The 23,267-nt window shown below is 38.9% G+C and overlaps 2 protein-coding genes across 2 annotated transcripts in view; one reads left to right on the top strand and one right to left on the bottom strand.

The window, feature by feature from the left end:
- Positions 1-13,974, bottom strand: part of pms2 (PMS1 homolog 2, mismatch repair system component) — a 43,767-nt gene extending 29,793 nt beyond the window's left edge. Inside the window, exons 1-6 of the mRNA XM_072559810.1 lie at positions 13,851-13,974; positions 9,801-9,940; positions 8,200-8,286; positions 5,810-5,912; positions 5,044-5,227; positions 3,768-3,935 (exon numbers count right to left, since the gene is read on the bottom strand). Of these exons, the coding sequence (XP_072415911.1) occupies positions 3,768-3,935; positions 5,044-5,227; positions 5,810-5,912; positions 8,200-8,286; positions 9,801-9,940; positions 13,851-13,861 (693 nt within the window). The 5' untranslated portion in view covers positions 13,862-13,974. The remainder of the gene's footprint in view (positions 1-3,767; positions 3,936-5,043; positions 5,228-5,809; positions 5,913-8,199; positions 8,287-9,800; positions 9,941-13,850) is intronic.
- Positions 13,975-14,242: 268 nt separating this feature from the next.
- On the top strand, positions 14,243-21,375 carry aimp2 (aminoacyl tRNA synthetase complex interacting multifunctional protein 2). The gene is made up of 4 exons (XM_072559809.1): positions 14,243-14,414; positions 16,662-16,868; positions 18,561-18,792; positions 20,660-21,375. Exons 1-4 carry the CDS (start codon positions 14,307-14,309, stop codon positions 21,040-21,042), a joined length of 930 nt encoding a protein of 309 aa, XP_072415910.1. The 5' UTR covers positions 14,243-14,306; the 3' UTR covers positions 21,043-21,375.
- The last annotated feature ends 1,892 nt before the right edge of the window (positions 21,376-23,267 follow it).

The following is a 23,267-nucleotide window of genomic DNA, read 5'->3' as shown; positions in this document are numbered from 1 at the left end:
GTGACGGCACTCCAAGATGAACCTTTGCCATCAACTACTACCCTCTGTCTTCTTCCAGCCAGCCAATTCCTAATCCAAACCTCCAACTCACCCTCAATGCCATATCTCTGTATTTTCTGCAGTAGCCTACCATGGGGGACCTTATCAAACACCTTACTAAAATCCATATATACCACATCTACCCCTTTCCCCTCATCTACCTCCTTAGTCACCTTCTCAAAGAATTCAATAAGGTTTGTGAGGCACGACCTGCCCTTCACAAAACCATGCTGACTATCCTTGATCACATTATTCTTATCCAGATGTGCATAAATCCTATCCCTTACAATTCTCTCTAAGACTTTGCCCACAACAGAAGTGAGACTCACTGGCCTATAGTTACTAGGATTATCCCTACTCCCCTTCTTGAACAAGGGAACCACGTTTGCTAGCCTCCAGTCCTCTGGCACTACCCCTGTAGACAAAGAGGACACAAAAGTCAAGGCCAATGGCTCTGCAATCACCTCCCTTGCTTCCCAGAGAATCCTAGGATAAATGCCATCAGGCCCAGGGGACTTATCTATTTTCACCCTTGCCAGAATTTCCAACACCTCTTCTCTACATATCTCAAAGCCATCCATTCTACTTATTCGTGCCTCAGTATTCATATCGACAACAATGTCCTGTTCCTGAGTGAATACTGACGAAAAGTGCCTCCCCAATCTCTTCAGCCTCCACACGCAACTTCCCATTACTATCATTGATTGGACCTATTCCTACCCTAGTCATTCTTTTATTCCTAACATACCTATAGAAAGCCTTAGGGTTTTCCCTAATCCTACCAACTAAGGACCTTTCATGTCCCCTCCTTGCTGCTCTTAGCTCTCTCTTCAGGTCCTTCCGGGCTACCTTATAACTCTCAATCGCCCCTATTGAACCTTCACGCCTCTTCTTTACAAAGGCCGCCCTCTTCCATTTAACAAGGGGTTCCAATTCCTTATTAAACCACGGCTCCCTCACATGACCCTTTCCTCCCTGCCTGATAGGTACGTACTTATCAAGGACACTCACTAGTTGCCCCTTGAACAAGTTCCACATATCAATTACGCTCTTGCCTTGGAATCTACTTTTCCAATCCACACATCCTAAGTCATGCCTCACCGCATCATAATTTCCCTGCCCCCAGCTATAACTCTTGCCCTGTAGTACACACTTATCCCTCTCCATCACTAGAGTAAAAATCACCGAATTGTGGTCACTGTCCCCAAAGTGCTCACCTACCTCTAGTTCTAATACCTGGCTTGGTTCGTTACCCAGAACCAAATCCAGTATGGCCTCACCTCTTGTTGGCTTATCTACATATTGTGTCAGGAAACTCTCCTGCACACATTGGACAAACAATTCTTCTGCAATTACATTTAACTTCCAGAGAGGAGGAACCCGAATCACAAACTGCTGAGCCTTAGTGTCTCATGGTCCACCAAATATAAAAACCACATAAACTAAAACCACTACATTTAACAAACATACAAAATTATTAAAAATAAAAAACAACAAAAACCAGAAAACAAACCAACATATAAAGCACCAATAGCGCTGAGTAGGGGAACTCACCCCCTGCCCGGAGGGGGCAACTACCCGTCCTGAACTGCCCATAAATAGGCATCTAACCATCTGAACCACCTTCACTTCTCCCAGCTAGAGCCGCATCGCAAGCACAAGCTAAAAAGAATAAACACCCCATACAATATCAATATGAATAAAAAAAATTCCAACTTATTTTAAGACTGCTCCACATTGTTCCCCATTTGCTTCACAGTAATGCTGATCTGTTTCACACTTTTCTCTATCAGATTTGCAAAGGTCCTGAATTCACACTCTTTCCCGACTGCTTCACAGGCAAGCAAGCAGGTTATTTTGCACTAGCAGGTCTGGAGTGTGTGATGCAGACTGGGAGGAGTGTACAAGTGATTAGGATCAATAAAGGAACACCATCCATCAAGTGTGAAGTAAAGTAGATCAGGATCTTTGTGACACAGATAGGGAGAAGTGTGAACTGGTCAGCATTACAATGAAGCAGACGGTTAGGATTGTGAAGTAGGTTAAGATCACTGACAAGTGAGGAAAATATATCAAACTGTGACATCTCCTGAGGATTGTACATTGCATTCAGCTAATCGATGTAGCTTTGTTTCCTTTTATCCAAAGTGAATAAGTTGATCCAAGCTGGGGAATTTTTATAAAAATTTTGATAGTAAAGGTTAACTGAATTATTTAAATGAAATTCCTTATATTTAAGTGACAAGAGAAGAGGTGTTGTAAGCAGCTCGTGAATCTTGTTTCTTATCTCAGTAGTAGATTTTATTATCTAACAGATGGAGGGATAATAGATCAGCTTGGACCACTGAGATGTGCATTCTGTTCCGTGGCACCGACAACATAGGCAATAGAGAGATGCAGGTCCAAATGCGGGAACTAACCATAGACTAGACAGGAAATTAACAAGCAATACCTCAAAGTACACATCTTCAACTTACTCTCAGTATCACATGAAAGAGAAAAGAACAGACTAATGTATGGCTGGAGGGTTGCAGGATATAAGGTTTTAGATTGTTGGAACCCTGGAATCAGGGGAAATGGGAACTGTACAGACCAGACGGGTTGAACCTAAACAGAGCCAGAAGCAATTTCTTGTACTGCAATTTTTCTAGCATTATTAAGGGTTTGAAGTGGATACTGGTGTGGGAGCCAGGAAGTAATATTAAAGAGGGATAGCACTGTGCAAATAATATTAAGAAACTGACAAATACTACTAAAGTAGGAAAGAATAAGATATTGGAAGGGTTCAGTGTAATGGAGAAAATAGTAAAGCTTAAGTTAGGGTTACCAGGTGTATACATGAATGTGTAGAGTGTGGAAAATAAGGCTGGTGCATTATACATGCAGATAGCCATGTAGAAACATGATACTGGGGCAATAATTCACACCCAGTCAAGGGTAAGACTGGGTATTGAATATTATTGGATATACTTGTGCTCAGGAAAGATAGGAAGGGTTTAAAAGAAAGGTTGGCGATGTATTTGATCAAGGACAGCTTTGCAGTTCTGGAGACAGAGGACATCCCAGAGTGGTCAAGGCCAAAATTTATTTGGCTATAGCTAAGGAACAAAAATATGCGATTATATTACTCAGTGTAGTCTATAGACCATCAACTAGTGGGAAGGATGTAGATGAACAAATTTGCAAGCAAGTTACAGGGAAGAGGAAGAATTATGAAGTAGTTATAATGGTGGATTTAATTATATGAATATAGTCTGGGATAGTAGTGTGAAAATAAAAGAGAGGCAAAATTTCCTACAGTCTGTTCACAGAATTTTCTATAGCAGAATGTTTGCAGGCCAATGACAAAGGATGCATTTCTGGACTAGGTTATTGAAAAAGAGGTGGGCCAAGTGATCACGGGGTTACATTTGGGGGACAGTGATGACTATATCACAAAATTTATGTTGGGTATGAAAAAGGATAAGCAGGTTAAGAATTAGCTGGGAGAAACCAACTTCAACAAGGTAGGAATGAAATTAGCTCTAATACAGGCGACCATGCTCTGCCATGTGAGTACTCCCTGTTGCTCAAATATGAGGCATTTACACCAAGATCCCTCATGCCAGTTGAGCTGAATATTTAAGGATCCCAAGGCATTATTCAAAGAGTAGGGAGTTTTGCTGGTGTACTTGGGATCCTTAAATATTCAACTTCTGCACTGGGCAGATGCAATATAAATATTTTACCTGTTTTGATCCAAATAATGCACTGATGTTTTCCTTCAAAGTGGTGCATCCACTGGTACAAAAAACAGGGTTCCTTTTTCCTTGTCCAACCTGATTCGTACAATTTATCCGTATGCCAGTAGAAATGATGCAATAGGCCTGCAGCACCTGTGCCATTTTACTGTATTCCTTTTTAACAAAAAAAAATAGTTTTATAAAAGTGCAGTTTGAAGATTAAACCTTTTTTTTAAGTACAGGATGAATATTATAGTCATACAGCATTGAAACAGGCTCTTTGGCCTAACTGATCAACACCAATTAGGTTTCCTAAACGGTCCCTCCCTTTCAAATCCATGCACCTGCGCAACTGTCTTTTAACTTGTATCCACTTCTACCACTTCCTCCCACAACCTGGTCATTGCATATATGCACACCTTCTGTGTGAAAAAGTTGCCCCTCAGATCCTTTTTAAATCTTTCTACTTTCACTTTAAACCTATGCTCTCTAGTTTTGGACTCCCCTACCCTGGAGAAAAAACCTTGCAAATTACCTTATCAATGCCCCTCATGATTTTATAAACATCTATAAAGTCACTCCTCAGCCTCCTATGCTCCAGCCTATCCACCTCAAACCCTTCAGTCTTGGGAACATCTTTGTAAATTGTTTTTTTACACCTTTTTCATTTTGAAACCATCCTTCCTATAGCAGGGCAATAAAACTTATTGAAGAATGAAGTACCTAAGCTTATACTTGGAACACACGTTTAAGATGAAGCTAGATAAACACAAGGAAACACGGAACAGAATAAGTTATTCTGTTCGAGCTAGACTAAGTAGGGTGAGTGGTTTGTTTGGAGGACAAACACCTCCACAGACCTTTTGGGCCGAATGGTCTGTTCTATTTCAGAAACTAATGTTAAAAAACCAAACATACTAGAAATGGAAATACAAATAAAAGTGCAATGAGACCCTTAATAAATCTATAGTTTTTCAAAGGCGGGTTCTTACAAATAATTCTGACCAAAATATATATGAAATATAAAGATATTGCATATTTCTGACATTTACTACTTTTTCTGACTGTCCGTAAGTTCTAGCCACTACTGTTACCGGCAGTATGTCACTGCTGAACGGTATAAATATCAGAATTCCAGTCCTTTAACTATTTCACCCTCCTAACTGCATTGGTGACTGGCAGCTACCCAATCAACCAAGGGAAGAGTTGTAAATATATAAAATATAGAGCGCTGGCAGCTTGGAATGTATTTCATGAAAAATGAAATAAAAAACAAACTCACTTTTTTAATATTTCGCTGAAATTCTTTATGCCTGACTGGTAATGTGCAAAACAACTGCTGAACCGTAACTGTTGTCCCTTGCTGTCGAGGATATGGCATCTTTTCACTGATTTGCCCATTATGGTCAAAAACCAGGCGAGTTCCAACCTTGGCGTTTTTGTGACATGTCACGATACTAAGGTCACTGGTGAGAACAAAAGGATGGCTTTAACTGCATAATCTGGTCCTGCTAGATCCCTTAAAACTAAATCACAACAAAACCACTGGATTTAAATAATATGTATACTCCAAACTACACCTAGTAAAGCACTTACGAAGAACTGTCATTTTTATAATGTAGGAAATAATTTTAATTCCGAACCCTTGTTCTCATTCATAAGTCTGACTGTTTATATTCGCTCCTAAATATTGTGCATCTATGATTCTGGCCTTTTATGATTTGAGGCAGAGCCTTCAGCTGCATTGGATGAGCTCTTTGGAAGTCACTCTCTAAGAAGCAGAACTGTTCTATCCTCCCTTAAAATGCAGTTCATACACATTTCTTTGTCAAAGTCTACATTCACCCTTACCAGTCTATCATTTCCTACCTTGGTAACCATCATCTTCATTTCAATAAAAAAAGTTTATAGACATAAAAGGTGGTTTTACCTCACAGCCTATCACCTCTAGTATTTCACAAAATTCTCCAACAGAACAGTCTGTAAATACAAAAATAATGCTGATCACATTAACAGTGCAACATTATTTAATGCTGAAGATATAATACCTTAGAGCACACAAGGAGCTCAAAGCTTCACCTCTAAATCCAAAGGTCTCCACGTGTAAGAGGTCGGAGAAATCTTGCAACTTGGAAGTGTAATGCTTCAGTGCTTTCAAATCAATAAACAAATATTGATATGCAAATGTAATTACAATAACTAATTCAGATTCACAATTATGTTTAGACAAATTTTTACATTTCACTAACAAGTCTTTCAAAACTAATAAAATTTCCAAACTCACACAAATTATTCCAGCTTTAAATCTGACATTAGAATTCACTCAAAACATAACCAAGATGAGAAATATTGATGTTACCTTGTACACTCAGGATCAATATAAACGTCTCTTCGACATTTATGTTCATGTTTCAGTTTTTCATTTAAACAGTATTTATTTTCTCAAATCAAAGAAAGGTACAATTTTTAACTTTTAAACTTACTAAATCCATTCAGTGTCACAATTTGGCAAATTTCATCATAGTCTTACCAGAAACTAGTTTCAGATTCCTAAACTCTCACCATTAAAGTCCCTTGCAGCAGTAACTATCAGACTTTGAATAGGAGTTCAGGATGAGTTAAAACCCAAATCAAAGTGCTAAATGGTCAGTATGGTATTCCACAGTAATAACAAAATGTTTTATTATTTAATAGTCAATTGCTTATTTGATTCTTGACAGTGTGTACAACAGAATTCACTACATTTTAAGGCTACATCACAAATTAAAGTTTACTAATCCATAAACGTATTTAAATTCTTGTGTTAATTGTACACTTCCTCCTCTCAAAATTTACTTCCTATTTTCATAATCTTTGATCTGCTATTTTCCACAATATTTCCCACTGTACATATCAACATTTGCAATTAAATTTTGTAATGTCAATAGTTACTAGCACTTGATGACTAGCTGACTTTGTAAATTAATTGTTTGAACTCTCCTTCCTATATCCTTTGCCAGTATATCATGTAACATATACATAATCACTTTGGGAAAGACTATAAGTTATTTATTTGTCTACTTTAGTCTTAAGAACATCTGAATTTAACTGGGATGTGATGAAGTTTCATCTCAGTTTCAGCATTTTCAATTAACCTCATCCCCTAATAGATCTCTGGGGTACAGCTCTACTGCAAACTAACTGAAATAATTAAAGTATTTCACAACAATCTTAAACCTTTCATATTATAAAATCTACAAGCAGATCTTTTTAATTATGTACATTCACGACTGAATGGACAGTTTTAATGTATCAACTCTACTCACTATATATATGTTATACATAACACACAGACCTCAATGAACGTTTTCATAAGCAATGTCATCAGTGTCTAACTGCAAGCAACTGATTGCTTTGGGAGAACAACTTCTGCCGCAATCTATCACATGAAACACTAACTAGAATGAAATTTGAATTTCAGTGGCAAATGAAATTGAGTGAAGATGTCTTTGAAGACAACAGTTTATCAGGTTTGGCTGGAATATTTGATCAAAGACTGTTAAATTTAATTTAAGGGATCCTTCACATTTTAACAACCATCAAATGTAAAAGCCTGGGTTGCTTGTCATTTATCACTCAGAAATCGTAATTGTTTTTAAACTGGAACAGAGGAACAGCAGTTGGACAGCCCTTCAAACACATTTTGCCATTCCATGAGATTATGGCTGATCTGTGGCCTATAGAGTGGTGCTGGAAAAGCACAGCCAGTTAGGCAGCATCCGAGGAACATGAGAATCGACAGCACTCTCCTGCTCCTTGGATGCTGCCTGACTGGCTGTGCTTTTACAGTACCACACTCTTTGACTCTGATTTCAAGCATCTGCAGTCCTCACTTTCTCCTGTTCTGTGGCCTAACTCCATAAATCTGTCTGTGGCCCATATCCCTTAATATATCTGCTTGACAAAAAATTATTTCCTTCAGATTTAAAATTAACAGCCGAGTTAGCATCCACTGCCATTAGTGAATAAGTTCCAAACATCTACTATCCTTTGAATGCAGAAGTGCATCCTTATATCACTCGTGAATGGTCTAGCCTTAATTCTCAACACTATGCCTCGGTCCTAGAATCTCCAACCAGACGAAATAGTTTATCTGTACCTACCCTGTCTTTTCCTGTTAATATCTTTAAGATTCCCTTACCCTTGTAAATTTTAGAGAAGAAAGGGCTCATTTGTATAATCTCTCTTCATAACTCCTGAAGTCCAAGTATCATTCTTGTAAACAATGTTGTACTCCCTCCAAGGCCAATATATCATTCATAAAGTGTGGTGCCCAGATCTGCTCACAGTACTCAACATGGGGTCTAACCAGGGTTTTGTACAACTGCAGCACAACATCTGTATCCTTATACTTCAGATCTCTGCATATAAAGGCCAGCAGTCCAAAAGCAAAACTTACTCAGCCCTTCAAAGTTTTTCTCTTCCACTCCATCCCCATTGTCTGATACTTCAATCAAATTTGCTCCAAATTCTTTCAATCTGATATCTGAAAAACATACAACATAAATTCTGGGAATAAAAATTAAAGCATTAGATATTTCTTGCATGGATGCGTGTAATCTTGAATGTAGTCAAAGATTCAGCTGCAACAGCCAGAATGGTTTTTCACATGGTAGCTGTTCAGTATTGTACTAGCAAATGGTTGTCCTTTATAGAAAATACAGTTTATTCACTACTTAAGTTTATATTTACATGAACATATGCCTGTACTTAAAGTGTGCTAGTACTGAAAATCATTTGCCATTACTAGAACTGTCAAGTTGCCCTTCACGTTGTGTTAAGTAAATCAGCGATAGTACCATTTATTGAATGAACAAACTGCAACTCAGATGTAATTACTGTGAGTACTTAAATACCAAACAGTGCTGTCATCATTTGTCATTAATGGAGACATCTTATGAAACAAACTGTGTGATACCATCACATGATACAGAGTAGTACCATTAAAAATGGCCTCCAATATCCACCTTCAGACACAAAGTTGCTGGTTTTGCCATCTCCTCTATTCCTTGCTATAAGGGCACAAGCAGCCTAATAGCACATGTTTATTATAATTGTAAGTTAGAAAATTGCATAATTGTAATGGTACATTGACCTTGTATTTACGACTTATAAAGTTCCAGTCAATTATGGAGTTATTAATTTGAACCACTCCGGAACTCTGGAGTTTTTAACTGCTCCAGCATTCTTCTTGCTGAAACAATTGGACAGCTAATTATTATAACTGTGTATGCTGAATTAACATAATTGTAATTGCTACTGCCACTCAGACTGCCGTAGAAAGTTGTCTTTGGACTCAGTGTTTTTGGCGTAATCACAAGCTACCATGGTTGATTGAGCTGCTGGATGGGAGGTTATAAGCATCTCTCTAATTGTATAAATGCATACAGTGTTCCACTCAGCAGCAGAACTGGCCACAAATGCAATCTTTAAGAAATTGCCAATTGCAAATGTATACAAAAAATGCAGCTTTCAAACCTCAGGGTTTTTTTTAAAATCGAAATGTTAATAAGAGTTAAGATGCTAACGTGACATTTGAAAGCCATGTTATATTTTTAAATTAAGTCTCCACATTTCAGTTATTGGTGCTCTATAATTTATTTCCTAAAATTCTGTCTTATTAAATCTCCCATTAGTTTCACGAGCCTCCACAAAATTCACTTTGACTGCACCTTCAATCACTTCCCATATCCCTCATCTAAAGCTCCTGCCACTTTTGTTAAGTACCATGGGGAATTGTGTAAAAATTAAAGTTGAAAAATGCAAACTGATGTTGGCATTTGCCAATTTGTCAACTGATATATAACTAAGGAACAAAGAGGATCTCTTCAAAACAGTTGTGTAGAAAACATGGAACAACATTTTTTTTAAATCACGGAAGAGAGGTCATTAACCTAATTTGATCCTACTAGTTTCTTGAAAGAGCTACTTCCTGCTCAGGATATAAAGGTAAACTGTTGAAAAGACATGCAGGTTGGGATTATTCATTTTTGTCCTCACCAATATTAGTAGCTCCAGCATCCAGACTGTTTTCCACCAACTCCTTTACAGCAGTGCTAAGGCTTAACACAACTTGCCCTGAACAAATCTGGTGAACTGACTGTCGGTCAATTTGCTTGATGACTCTTGCAGGCGCTGAGCTAAATCAATAGAAAATTGAATAGTATTGAAACAAAATCACATGATACACATTGTCAATTATGATACAATTAACAAGCAAATACACACTATATCAATTATTCTTTGATATTGGATTATATGCAGACTTCTTGAGAATGCTTAAAATATACATGTTACTTTCATTAATCTGATAAATCACTTTGGTATATGGTCTCACATCCAATAACCTGTCACTAGGACTTCACATCACGAAGGACAGTTCAATATTGCAAGAGGGGCTATAATTTAATTAGAAACAGACCTGAATACTTTATTTTTGCATAGTGACCTCACCATTCCACTCCTGATCTAGGCAATCTAGTTTTCAGCATAAAGCAGTGTGATAAAATAGTAAAACAAACTTCCATTTGTAAAATACTTTTCACATTCTCAAGCAACCTAAAATACTTCACAATCAGCATGGAGCTTTTGAATACTATTACGGTTGCCAAGTAGGCAAATGCAGTAGCAAGGGAATTGGCCACTAACTATATTCTTAGTAGTGTTGTTACAGCATTTAATATTGGTTAGAACAGTGTAAGTCTCCATACTTTTTCTTTTCCACAAGATCTTTTGGCATTTGCTGGAGAAAGTACATAACAGTTTAACATCTCATCCCAAAGCTGGCAGGCTTGACAGTACAGAACTCTCTTCAGTACAGGCATTCCCCGGATTGTGAATGGATTCTATTCTGGAGTCCATTCACAAGTTGATTTATATACAAGTTGAAACACAATGGAGGACAATATAAAGGAGTCATTTCTAAGTACAAGTAATGTTCACATGTCTGATCTTGAAAATTACATCGCTGTATGAAGTCACATTCTTATGTACAAGAGTTCATATGTCAGGTATTTGTAAATCAGGGATCTACTGTACTAGATAATGCGTTGAGGTCTATTGAACAATTTCCGTTCATAAAGTATCTTTAACATATTGAAATTTCCCAAGGTATTTTAATGAGCTTAATGAAACAAAAAATGCAGACAAATTCAAAGAAAGATATAAATAATAAAAAGCTTAGTCAAAGAGGAAGACTTTAAGGAGGTTATTAAGGGAAGGGTAGAGAGGTATAAAGGATTTTGACAGCTGAAGAAACAGTCACCAATTCCAGCGCGATGAAGATCTACATGTATGCGGCTATAACTGAAATATTGCAGAAGAAAGATCATCTTAGAGGACTGTGGGGGTGCAGATTAAGAGATAGGGAAGAGTGCGACACAGAAGATTTTCAAAATAAAGATACAAATTTTAAAATGAAAGCGTTGTTGAGACCAGAACCAGTGTAGATCCACGAGCAAAGGGTTAATGAGCAAACAGAGCTTTATTTTTTAATTCACTCATGCGATTTGTATATTGCTGACTGGGCCAGCATTTATGGCCCATCCATAATTCTGCTCGAGAAGTGGCTGTCTTTTTCACTGCTGCAGCCAATGGATTGTAGGTAGATTCACAATGCCATTAGGAACAAAATTTCAGGATTTTGACCCAGTGGCACTAAAGGAATGTCACTAGATTTCCAAGACAGGATGGCAAGTGGTCTGGAGAGGAACTTGCAATTGTGGTATTCCCATGTATCTGCTGCCTTTGTCCCTCAAGGTGGAACTGGTCATTGGTTTGGAATGTGCTAAGAAGCCTTGATGAACTTCTGCACTGCATCTTTTAGATGGTACACTACTGCAATTGAGCATCAGTGGTGGAGGATGTGGTGTCAATCACTGAGCTGCTTTGTCCTGGATGGTTTCAAGCTTCTGAAGTGTTATTGGAGCTGTACTCAACCAGACAAGTGGCAAATATTCAATTACACTCCTGGACAGACTTTGGGAATCAAGAAGTGAACCCTTAGTGCAGGATTCCTCGCCTTGCTTTTACAGCCATTATATTTATATTATTAGTTTTGGAATGTGAGAGTCAGTTAGCTTAGTTTGGATGGCTAGTTTGCAATACAGAATGTTGTCAACTGCATGGGTTCAATTCCCATACTGGCTGAGACGACCATGAAGGCCCCACCTTCTCAACCTCACTCCTTACTTGAGGCGTGGTGACCCTCAGGATAAACCACGACCAGGCATCTCTAATGAAAGAAAAGCCCAATGGTCCTCTAGAACTATGGTGATAATACCTTTACCAGTCTAGCTTCAGGTCAATGTTAACTCTCAGGATCTTGAGAATGGGTGGTGATTCAGTGATGGCAATGCCATCGAATGTCATTGGCCAATGGTCGGTTGCCTCAGTGGAGAGGATCACTGCCTGGAATTTGTGTGGCACAAATATTACTTGCCACTTTTCAGCCCAAGTCTAGATACTGTCCACTTCTTGCTGCATTGGACATAAACTGTTTCAGTATCTGAGGAGTCACTGAACATTCCAAATCATCAGCATACATACCTTTTTAATTTGATTTATTTATTATCATGTGTATCTTGCTCCAAAATACAGTGAAGTGTACAGTGTCATCACTCTTCAGCATCATATTAAAACTCAAAAATAAACCAAAACATAGAATGTAAAGGCAGAAAATAAAGAAAAAGTGTCCAATTTTATTTCCATACTAGCCTCAGATTGTGAAAATATTTCACTCTCCAAATAACATCTTCATACAACAGTGAGAATTTAGCATCCTCTCTCTCATTCCTCCATCGGTTCCTTACCTCTGTTTGCAGCAGAGAACAAAAAGATGCCAGAGAGACAGAGCCAAAAATTGGTTTGAACAGCTGAGATAGAGTTTGGAGAGTTCAAAATTGGATCCCATTTCTGGAAGCTGGTTCAGAAAATATGCCACTAGAATTGTAGTAAACAGAGCAGAGATACAATTTAATCTTACAATGGTGGGATAGTTGTTGATGAAGCAAGGAAGGTATTTTCGTTGGTGAAGATGGTTGGGCGGGCCTAGGACTCTACTGTGAAGAAGTAGGGCTGTTTTGGTGCAGTGGTGTCTCCACCTCCAAACCAGGAGGCCAGAGTTAAAGTCCCACCTATTCTAGAGGTCATAGAATACTTAGTGTGGAAGCAGGCCATGCAGCCCATCGAGTCCACACCATTCCCTTGAACAGCATCTCACCCAGACTCACCCTATCCCTATACTCCTGTATTTTCCATGGCTAATCCACCTAGTGTACATAATGCCTGGACATTATCGGTAATTTAGCATGGCCAATCTACCTAACCAAAGGTGTATCATAACATCTCTGAAGAGGTTGATTAAAAATGCCTACTCTGAGTAACTCCTGAAGAGATGTCTCAAAGCTGGGATTACTAATCTCCAGCAACCAAAACGACCTTCCTTCGTGCCAGCAGAGTTTCCCCCGATTCCCATTTACTCCTTTGTCAAAAATGGCCTCAATGCCAAGGGCAGTCACTCTGACCTCACTCCCTTGGTGCAAGTAGAGTTTTGGTCAAGCTTGGGTTTGTGATGAGTGGAGAAGAAAGACACATTTGCATATCTATGGCATCTTTCACAGCCACAAGACATCCAAAAGCACTTACAACCACCTGGAAGTACTCTCCTAAGTTCAAACATTGTTGCAATGCAGCAGGCAGTTTACTAACATCAAATTCCCATTAGCAGCAGGGATAGTGAGCCAATGAAGTGTTTTAGTGATGTTGATCGGACAGTAAAGACTTCCATGCTCTTCTTGAAAATAACTTCGTGGAAACTTTTACTCCCACTTTCGAGTGGACGAGGCCTTGTCTTTAAAACGCCTGATCTGAAAGAGGACAGCGCATTATTCCCGTCATTGGGTATCAGTCCGGGAGTAAGGAAACCCTGTGACTCAGGGACAGGAGCGCGACCCAGTGAGCCACGGCGGGTCACTGTCATCTCACCCACAACCGGACACTGAACACAATGAAACTACTCCAATGCTCGGGCCTCCATTCTTTGGGACTCACCAGGCTTCCATTGCCCCCAACAAAACGACTGCAATCAACAAAAATTCTCCAGCACAAATTACCCGCCGCTCATCTCTCCCTTCGAACGGACAACATCGCCCGACCGCGCGAGCCAGCAGTCCAATTGCCCTCTGGGAAATGTAGTCCCCAAAGGAACAACGCGGGCACTCCACGTCAACAAACTACAAGATCCATAATGCACCGAGAGCCTGTCGACCGTTATGAACTGCGTTAAAAAATAAACCCTTTTATTACATATCATTGAACTTAATTATGATAAAGAAAGTAGATAAATTTTATTGAAGATTATTTAATCAAACAGTTGTAGTTGTGCTCATTTGATTGACGTGCGCACCATCCAATCAGAGACTCGAAGGTCGTGTTGAGGCTGCGGGGAATGATGGGAGGTTTTGCGATAGGTTGTAAGTGAGGTTGCGCCGGCTTGGGTTTTCAGTAATGGAGATGTACAAAGTAAATTCTTATGTCCTTAGTGAGGAAGCCGTTGATCTGCCCACCTGCATGTACAAGGTGCCCAGTATTCATCGAGGCACTACGGATGCTCAGGTATGGACGTCGCGGGTTGTGGTGAAGCCGCTCCTCACGGGCCCAGGACTCTTCCTTCCACCGACTCCCTCTCGGGCCTCCTCCACATGAAAGTTTTTGATATGATCGACTGTGTTTTTACTTGAGGGACAGTAGATGAAGAGCTATTATTATGTAATAATCAGAAATCCAATAACGAGAATGAATTTGTAGAATCCCACCTTATGTTTGCGAATTCCCTAACATCCCGAAACCTTCAACGTATAGCACATATTTAACCAGGGATCCGTGGGGGGGGCTTTAAAATAAAGTGTCAGAAGTGGAAATGCTCAGCAGATTTGACAGCGTTGTATAGAGGGAAGTAAGAGAGAAAGGAAGACTTAAGTTTTCCACGGCGCATTTTGATCGGAATGGACCAGTGTAGACCGAAGGGCCTGTCTCCGTGCTGTGGGATTCTATGATTCTATTTCCCAGTCTGTGAAGTGGCCTGAAGTGTTTTGAAATATCACTTTCGTAGCACTAGTCAGTTTGCACTTGGTAAACTCGCACAAATTTAGCATTCTGGAATGTTGATTCAGCAATAAATATTGTCAAGCTGTTGGAGATAGCTTTCGTTCTGTTCAAAATAACGCAGGACCTTTTATGGGGAAAGTGAAGACTGGAGATCAGAGTCAAAAAGTGTGGCGCTGGAAAAGCGGAGCAGGAGAATAGATTTTTCGGGCATTCCTGATGAAGTGCTTATGCCTGAAACATCAACTCTCCTGCTCCTTGGATGCTGCCTGACCTGCTGTGCTTTTCCAGTGCCACACGTTTTGATGCAGGATTGTTTATACCTACCTGAGGGGGCAGATGGAATCTCATCTTAATGTCTCATCTGAAAGGAAGTGTATTTTGAGTGTGCATTTTAACAGTTGTAATATTATTCTAGGAATTCAGTGTCTCAACTGTATTCTAAAAAAGTTATAATTTCTAATACAGCTGACTTGCATTAGGCATCAACATTTATGTTTTAGTTATGAGAGGAAATTTCATCTCAACTTCTCACCTTTTTCAATTCCATACCTTTAGAAATCGACCTTTATTTTTTGCGCATTTGTTAAACTGCATTCTAACATTGTATTTCCTTGCTCCTTTCTCCCACTTAAACTTTCAGTTCCAAGATGTATTGCCCCTTTTCTTCATACCATCTGTAACATCTTACACCCAACTTATTTTGGAATTAAGTTACCAATTAAATGTTCTTATTTTGTTACAGTATTCATCATTATTAACTGTGTCCTCCATATGGTGCAGAGTCTGGATTTCCTGTTATTTAAAGAAGTGTCTGTGAAGAAAGTGTAAAAGCATTGACAAGGATACTGCAGAACTGAGAGTTTGTAACAAGCAGAAACGTTGCACAGTGTGGACTTTCTAGAAAACAGTGCTAAGAGCTGACTTGATTGAAATCTTTAAAATTATGAACGTCTTTGTTAGGATAGACTGTTTCTACTTGAGGGACACCAGATAAAGAGCCATAATTATCTAATAATCAGAAACCCAATAAAGAGAGTGAATATGTAGAATTACCACCAATTTGTAGTTGTAATGATTAGAATTGGTGTGTTTAAGAGGAAGCTAGATAAACACATTAAAGAAAAAAGGAACAGCGGAGTAATTTGACAGTTAAATTTGAGGAATGAGATGAGTTGTATGGAATGTAAGCACCAGCATAGACCAGGTGGCTGAACAACTTTTTTCCTGAACTAAGTATTATGTAATTTGTATTTCACTGCTATTTCATTTATCTTAAAGATGTAATAATTCATTTTGGAAAATAAAACAGGATATTTTATATATATATATTTCAAAAAAAGGAAAACATCTCATGGTCACGGGGAGAAAATATTGATGGAACATCCTTGGGTAGCTCTTATAAAGAGCTAGCACATGTCAATGTGGAGAGCTATGGCAAGGTGTAAATAATTGCTTAGTTTTATTATTGTAGCATGTAGCAAAACCTGACCGTATCTCTCAAATGTAGACTGTCTGTTTTTCAAAGCTTTCTGCTGAACAATTATAAATACTTTCTCTTTCATTCCTGACTCTCCCAAAGTGAATAGAGAAAATAGTTTGCATTTACTTAGCAGCTTTCACAGCTTTAGGATGTTACAATGTACTTCAGTCAACTTTTGAAATACAGTGTAGAGAAATACAGCAGCCAATTTACACAAAATGAGATCTCTGAAGCATTGACACAAATAATGTCTAATAAATTGGTTGTGTTTTCAGAATGCAGGTGAATATGCAGTACTCCAGAACTTAGAATTGAGGCAAACAGAAATACTGAAACGTTTGTATGACCTGAAGGCAGTTGTTGATGGGCTCTCGAAGACTGTGCTTACACCAGATGCTGACCTTGATATTGCAGAGATTGACCATGCTTGTCTTATACCAAAAATCCATACTGTAGCTAATTTAAATTCTGTATTGGGAAAGGTAAGTTTGAATCTCATCTCAAAAAGTGCTTTTAAGCATCAATTTAATGATGAAGCATTAAAAACTTTCATTTATAGAGCACCTTTCACAAACACAGGATGTTCCAAACTGCTAAAAAGCCAATGAAATACTTTTATATGTGGTCATTGTCATAATATTGGAAATGTGGTAGCTACTCTGTACGCAACTCACTCATGCAGACAACAATCGGAGAACAACCAGATAATCTGTTTTTGTGATGTTAATTGAGGGGTAAATGTTGACCCAAGTCTTCCCTCCTCTTGAAATACTGTAATGGTATTTGCAAGAGCAAATGGGACTTCAGTTTAACATCTCATCCAAAAGATCACATCTCTGGCATTGCAGCACTCCCTGGCTATTGTACCAGAATATCAGATGAGATTGTTGTCAAGTCCTGGAGTGGAACTCAGTGTGTCAATGTTCAATGATGCAAGTGCAATCATCTGAGCAATAGCTTGTGCACAGAAGCTCACTTCTGCTCAGTGAGCTACAGATATTTCTGTTTCCCTCGTAGCTCCGAGTACATCCTGTGTAATGCACTCCTTTATCATTCCAACTATAATGCATGACTCTTTCTTTATTACTTTCAAAATTGACCTAAAAACTGAACTTTCAGTATCCAACCTATTTCTCCCCTGATCCGTTCTGACCTTGGTATGGACTCGTGTACTGTCTTGTTGGATATGCTACAGCAATGTTCTGCATATAAAGATAGCTTTAGCATTGCTATAAATTGAGTTGCTATACACATTAATTGTTCTGATTCACTATCTTTTTGATTTGGGGGTGTCAGGAACATTAGTGAAGATTTCTTGTGAATAAGGCATTTAAAAGTTAAACTGTACTGTTGAGACTGGTATAAGATTGTTTATTGATTCCTTTTGTATATTTATCTGCTTTTGAAGTTTTATCTTTATGGTTCTTTGCTATACTATAAATATAATTGTTTTTATCATTCTTGTGATTTCCAGTTGGCCATTTGTATAGTTAGCAATCTTTTACACTTTATATTTGAATTCTGGCCATAAAGATTTATTTCTTTACCAAAGCAAATAATTATCACTTGTGTGCTCCATGATTTCTTCTTTATCTTTAATCAAAGGGATAGTATCTATTGTAGAATTTTCATGTGGTGGTTGTCTGGTTGATAAAATGGATAATTATTTGCAACATGTCAATTTCTTTTGACTTTTTGTATTTTGATCTCCTGAACTATAATGCAGATATTAGTAATTCACAACTTGCTGTAACTTAAAACTGTTTGTTATATAAACACTTTGTTACTGATTTAACACTTGGTGTAGGCTTTTTATTGTAGTTAAGAGCAGTCTTTGCATCAGTAAAATTACTGATTGACATAATCTGTTCATACAATTAAAGCCTCTAATTCAGTTGCTATAAAGAACATGCTCAATACCTCTCTATTCATGCCTGTCCATAAAATTGAGCCTTTGGCTTTAGTGAAATCTAATAAAGGAGATTTTCCACTTATTAATTGCCAAGTCAATTAAATTAGAAACTGAGATTTCTGATTTTTGTTCAGTTATCAAGGGATATTCAATTGAGGTGCAGCCAACCATGATCTAATTGAATGACCACTTCTGTTGCTATGTTGTCAATTTGTTTGAGAGCATTGTATTCACAATTGTCTTTAATTATGCTTCACTTTAGAGTCCTGGTGTCCTCCAAGATATTGTCATCAATGCTAACCCTTCTGAGGTTCCACTGTCCCTACTGGTCCTACATGATTTGCTGTGTCAACAATATAAGGTGCTATCATCAGTACATGTACATTCTTCCGTGCAAAATGTTCCCTCCAAACTCTGGAACTGTCTAGGTGAGGGAAATCGCAGTCATTCACGAAGGGAATATCAACTTGGCTTCACTCTTGTTTGGAAGGATGGTGAGTAAAAACTATTAGGACGCGCTTGAAGCTTTCCTGAAAACAAGCTTAATACTTCTGGATTCTCCCATAAGAGGAAACATTCTGTCTACATCTACCCTGTCAAGAACCTTTAGAATTTTATATGTTTTAATTATGTTGCCTCTTAAAATTTCTAAAATCCAGCAGATACACGCTTAGTCTTTCCTGCCTGTTTTTGAGGTAGAGACCAATCATGATCTAATTTGGCAACTTTCTGTCTCATTCCTGCATCCATGTCATTTATAAGCATCGTAAATAGTTCAAGTCCCAGTACTAATCCCTGTGGCACAATAGTTGTTACATCTGGCTGAAAAAGACCCAATTACCCCATTCAGCTTCCTGTTAGAAAGCCAATCTCTGTCCGTGTCAGTGTGCTTCCTCTACATTATGAACGTTTATTTTTCACAATAAACTTTTGTGCATGTCCAAGTGCAGTACTTCCACTGGATTCCTTTTATCTACAGCACATGTTACTCTGTGAAAGAACTCCAATAGATGAGTCAAACATCATTTTCCTTTCACAAAACTACATTGACACTGCCTGATTACTTTCAGCATTTCCAAGTACCCTACAATGTATTAATTTATCATTTCTAACATTTTCCCTATGACAAATATTGAGTTAACTAGCCGATAGTTTCTTACTTTTTGTCTTTCTTTTAAATAAGAGTTACATTTGTTATGTATCAATCTAATAGGACTTTGAATTAAGGGAGTTTGGAAAATTAAAACTAATGCACCAACTATTTCACTAGTCACTTTTAAGAATGAAGTCCAATAGACTTAAGCAATTTACTCAGTACCACCTCTCTAATGATAGTGATTTTTCCTAAGTTCTTCCGTGCCTTAAATTTTCCTGATTTATCACTGCTTTTGTATTCTTTTACAGTGAAGACTGATGCAAAATACTTGTTCAATTCACCCTCCATATTTTCCATTATTAATTCTCCAGTCTGACTTCCTATTTTACCAATGTTCACCTTGTAACTCTTTTTCTGACTAGCTTTTTCTTGTGTCCTTTAATTTTTTTGGTGTCATTCTTTATTTTCTATATTCTGCCCAAACTTCTGAGCTGTACCTCTGTTTACACGATAGTTTGCCTTTTCTTTGTTTGATACTGTCTTTAACATTCCTCGTTAAACAAGGAGGAGGGATTCTTGGATTTTTTTTCTTATTCATTACAATGTATCTATTGTGTGTTCTGAAACATCCCCTTAAATGTCTGCCACTGCACTCTCTGGACCTATAATTTGTTAATTTACTTAACTTGTGAATGGCTCAGGAGACAATATTAACTTTGGTACCTTGTATGAAAGTGGGTACGATGCCAGTAATACTAACAAACATGGAATAATCCAGAAACCTGGACAAGCTACATTAGTGATCAGAGTTAAGTCTAGAGATTTGGCAGGAGGATGATGATGATAAATTGTCATTACTGTTGCTAAACAGTTCATTCTTGGATGGGATTTGTTGTGATATTTATTGAGGCTTGAACATGATGCAGGAAGGTAAACCTCCAACTGTTGTGTAAGATTTCACTTACAATTGCTACTGTATCAGTCATAAGCTTTGACAGTTCTTGATTGTGCAGTACCAGTTTCCCCAGCAGCATGTATTTTGCAATAGGCCTCTGGCAACACAAGTATTAGAACAGCTGTGTTTTATTGGTTGTTAATTGATCCATGCCTGAGGATTACTGAGCATTACCCATGCCTATGACATATAGTGCCCACTGTTGGCACAGCCATTATGTTATCAAATTAGAAACTTTGAATAAGTCTTGTGATTTGTCTATGTGTTTTAGACTTGCTGTATGTGACTGCTTCTGTTTTTCTTTTGGCAGTACAAAAACCTCAGATGAAATTTAGCATCCAAAGCATGTGCTCCATTGAAGGTGAGGGGAATGTTGCCCGTTTCCTCTTTGCACTTCTTGGCCGTGAATATAACGCGGTGACCTCAACACAGATCGACAACTGGGTGGATGTTGCCATCTTTCAGCTGAAGAAGGGCAGCAACAAGGAGAAGGCAGCTGTGCTACGTACCTTAAACTCTTCCCTTGGCAAGAATCCCTGGCTCGTGGGAGTTGATCTGACATTGGCTGATATTATGCTTTACTGTGCCTTGAAGCAGACAGAGCTTGCCAGTGTTCCAGCTAATGTCCAGAGATGGGTTAAATCATGTGAGAATTTAGCATGCTTTCATCTAGCACTAAAGCTGTTACAATGAATCATACTTATGGCTGAATCTGTACATTTAGTCCCTTGCAGTTAATGCCTATACAGTACTTTTAAACCTCAATGTTTGCTCATGAAATACCTATTTAATAAATATGTTTTAGAGGCATTCTTTAACTGAAAAAAAATCTTTTAAAATTTTAAACTTGTGCGTTTTAGTTCGTGAATCTAAAAAGCATTTTCAGGAATATCTGCCAGACATGTAATTCACACAAGCAACAACACAAGATGCCCAATAACTATGGACTTCATGTGGGTTCATGCTGCCATTCTGTAGACTTAATACGATTTTAAACAGTATGAATTAAAATATAATCAACTTGCACTTTGGGCAGTCAAGATTGCTGACCTTGCCTACAACATGTTTACACCATGAATAGTTCTTATAATAATGTGTGCTGTAATCAAACAGTAACTCTTGCATTGCTCTATGACAGTAAAAAAGTTGAATGTGATTGATGAGTAGGACAGGTTGATCACAGATGTCTTGTGTCTGCAACTAAGCAGCCAGGAAGTATTTTAACATAATTTGCTCCAGGCAACAGCATTTCCTGATTCATAAATTTAAAATTTGCAGTACACACTCAAAGTTTAGCACTCTATCGAAGAGATTTGAGTGGACTTGTGTAAGCAACCTTAACATCTTTTTGTGTACTTTTGACATGAATATTTATTCTCAGGATGTGACAGTACTGACAAGAATATACTTTATGGTCTGTTTTTACTTGCCTTTGAAAGTAAGGGTTAAGTATCTTCCTGAACCAGTAGGACCAGTTTGTGAAGGCTAATCTACATATTGACTGGTCGTACTCCAATAGCAATAATACTGGCAGATTAATTGCTAAAGTGTGTACAAGATGGTCTACTAGATTCCTGCCTTGAACCAACTAGAAACAGGCTATGCTTATTTGACTTTATGCAATGAGAAGAGGTTGATTAATTTTGTTGAGAGGCCCTTTTAGGAGAAGGGGCCACAATATAAAATTCTTAATTGGATAGAAAGTGAAGTAGAGTGGGTGCTGAAAAAGCACAGCAGGTCAGGCAGTATCCGAGGATCAGGAGAATTGACATTTTGGGCATAAGTCCTTCATCAGGAATGAGGCTAGTGGGCTGGCAGGCTGAGAGATAAATGGGATCAGAATGTGGTTGGGGGAAGGTAGCTGAGAATGTGATAAGTAGATGAAAGGGGGGCGTGATGGGTAAGAGAGGAGATGGATGGGAAAGGTGATGGACAGGTCAGGAGGGGAGTGCAAGTTGGAGGCTTGCGACTGGGATAATGCAGGGGGAGGGGAAATGAGGAAACTGGTGAAATCTACAGTGATTCCCATGTGATTGCAGGGTCCCAAGGCAGAATATTAGTCGTTCTTCCTCCAGGTGTTGGGTGGTAAAGATTTGGCGATGGAGGAGGCCCAGGACCTGCATATCTTTGGTAGAATGGGAGGGGGTGTTGAAGTGTTCAGCCACAGGGCAGTGGGGTTGGTTGGTGCGGGTGTCACGGAGATATTCTCTGAAACGATCTGTAAATTGGTGTCCTGTCTCCCCGACGTGAAGGAGACCACGTCGGGTGCAACGGATACAGTAGGTGACATAGGTGGAGATAGATAAATTTCTGTCGGATGGAGAAGGATCTTTTGGGGCCTTGAATAGAGTTGAGGGGGGAGGTGTGGGTGCAGGTTTTGCACTTCCTGTGTTGGCAGGGAAGGTGCTTGGAGTGGGGTGTGGGCTGTGGGGGGGCCATCGATTTGAAGAGGGAGTCTTGGAAGGAATGGTCTCCCTGAAATGCTGATAGGGTGGGGAGGGGAATAGATGTCTGGTATTGGGGTCCATTTGTAGGTGGTGGAAGTGGCAGAGGATGATGCAATGTACTGTATACAGAGGTGACGACCGGGGCGTTCTGTCCTTGTAGTGTTGAGGGGTGGGGCTCAAGGGCGGTGATGCAGGAAGTGGAGGCGGTGCACTGGAGGGCATTGTTGACCACGTGGGAGGGGAAATTGTGGTCTTTGAAGAAGCAGAATAATCCCCCCCCCCCCCCCACCCCGGTCCTCATCTTCCACCACCTACAAATTAGATTACTTACAGTGTGGAAACAGGCCCTTCGGCCTAACAAGTCCACACCGCCCCGCCAAAGCAAAACCCACCCATACCCCTACATTTACCCCTGCACCTAACACTACGGGCAATTTAGTATAGCCAATTCACCTGACCTGCACATCTTTG

Source organism: Chiloscyllium punctatum, chromosome 40 (genome assembly GCF_047496795.1).
Source record: "Chiloscyllium punctatum isolate Juve2018m chromosome 40, sChiPun1.3, whole genome shotgun sequence".
Lineage (NCBI taxonomy): Eukaryota > Metazoa > Chordata > Chondrichthyes > Orectolobiformes > Hemiscylliidae > Chiloscyllium > Chiloscyllium punctatum.
The sequence above is the reverse complement of the archived record's forward strand: the minus strand, read 5'-3'. Positions and strand labels throughout refer to the sequence as shown.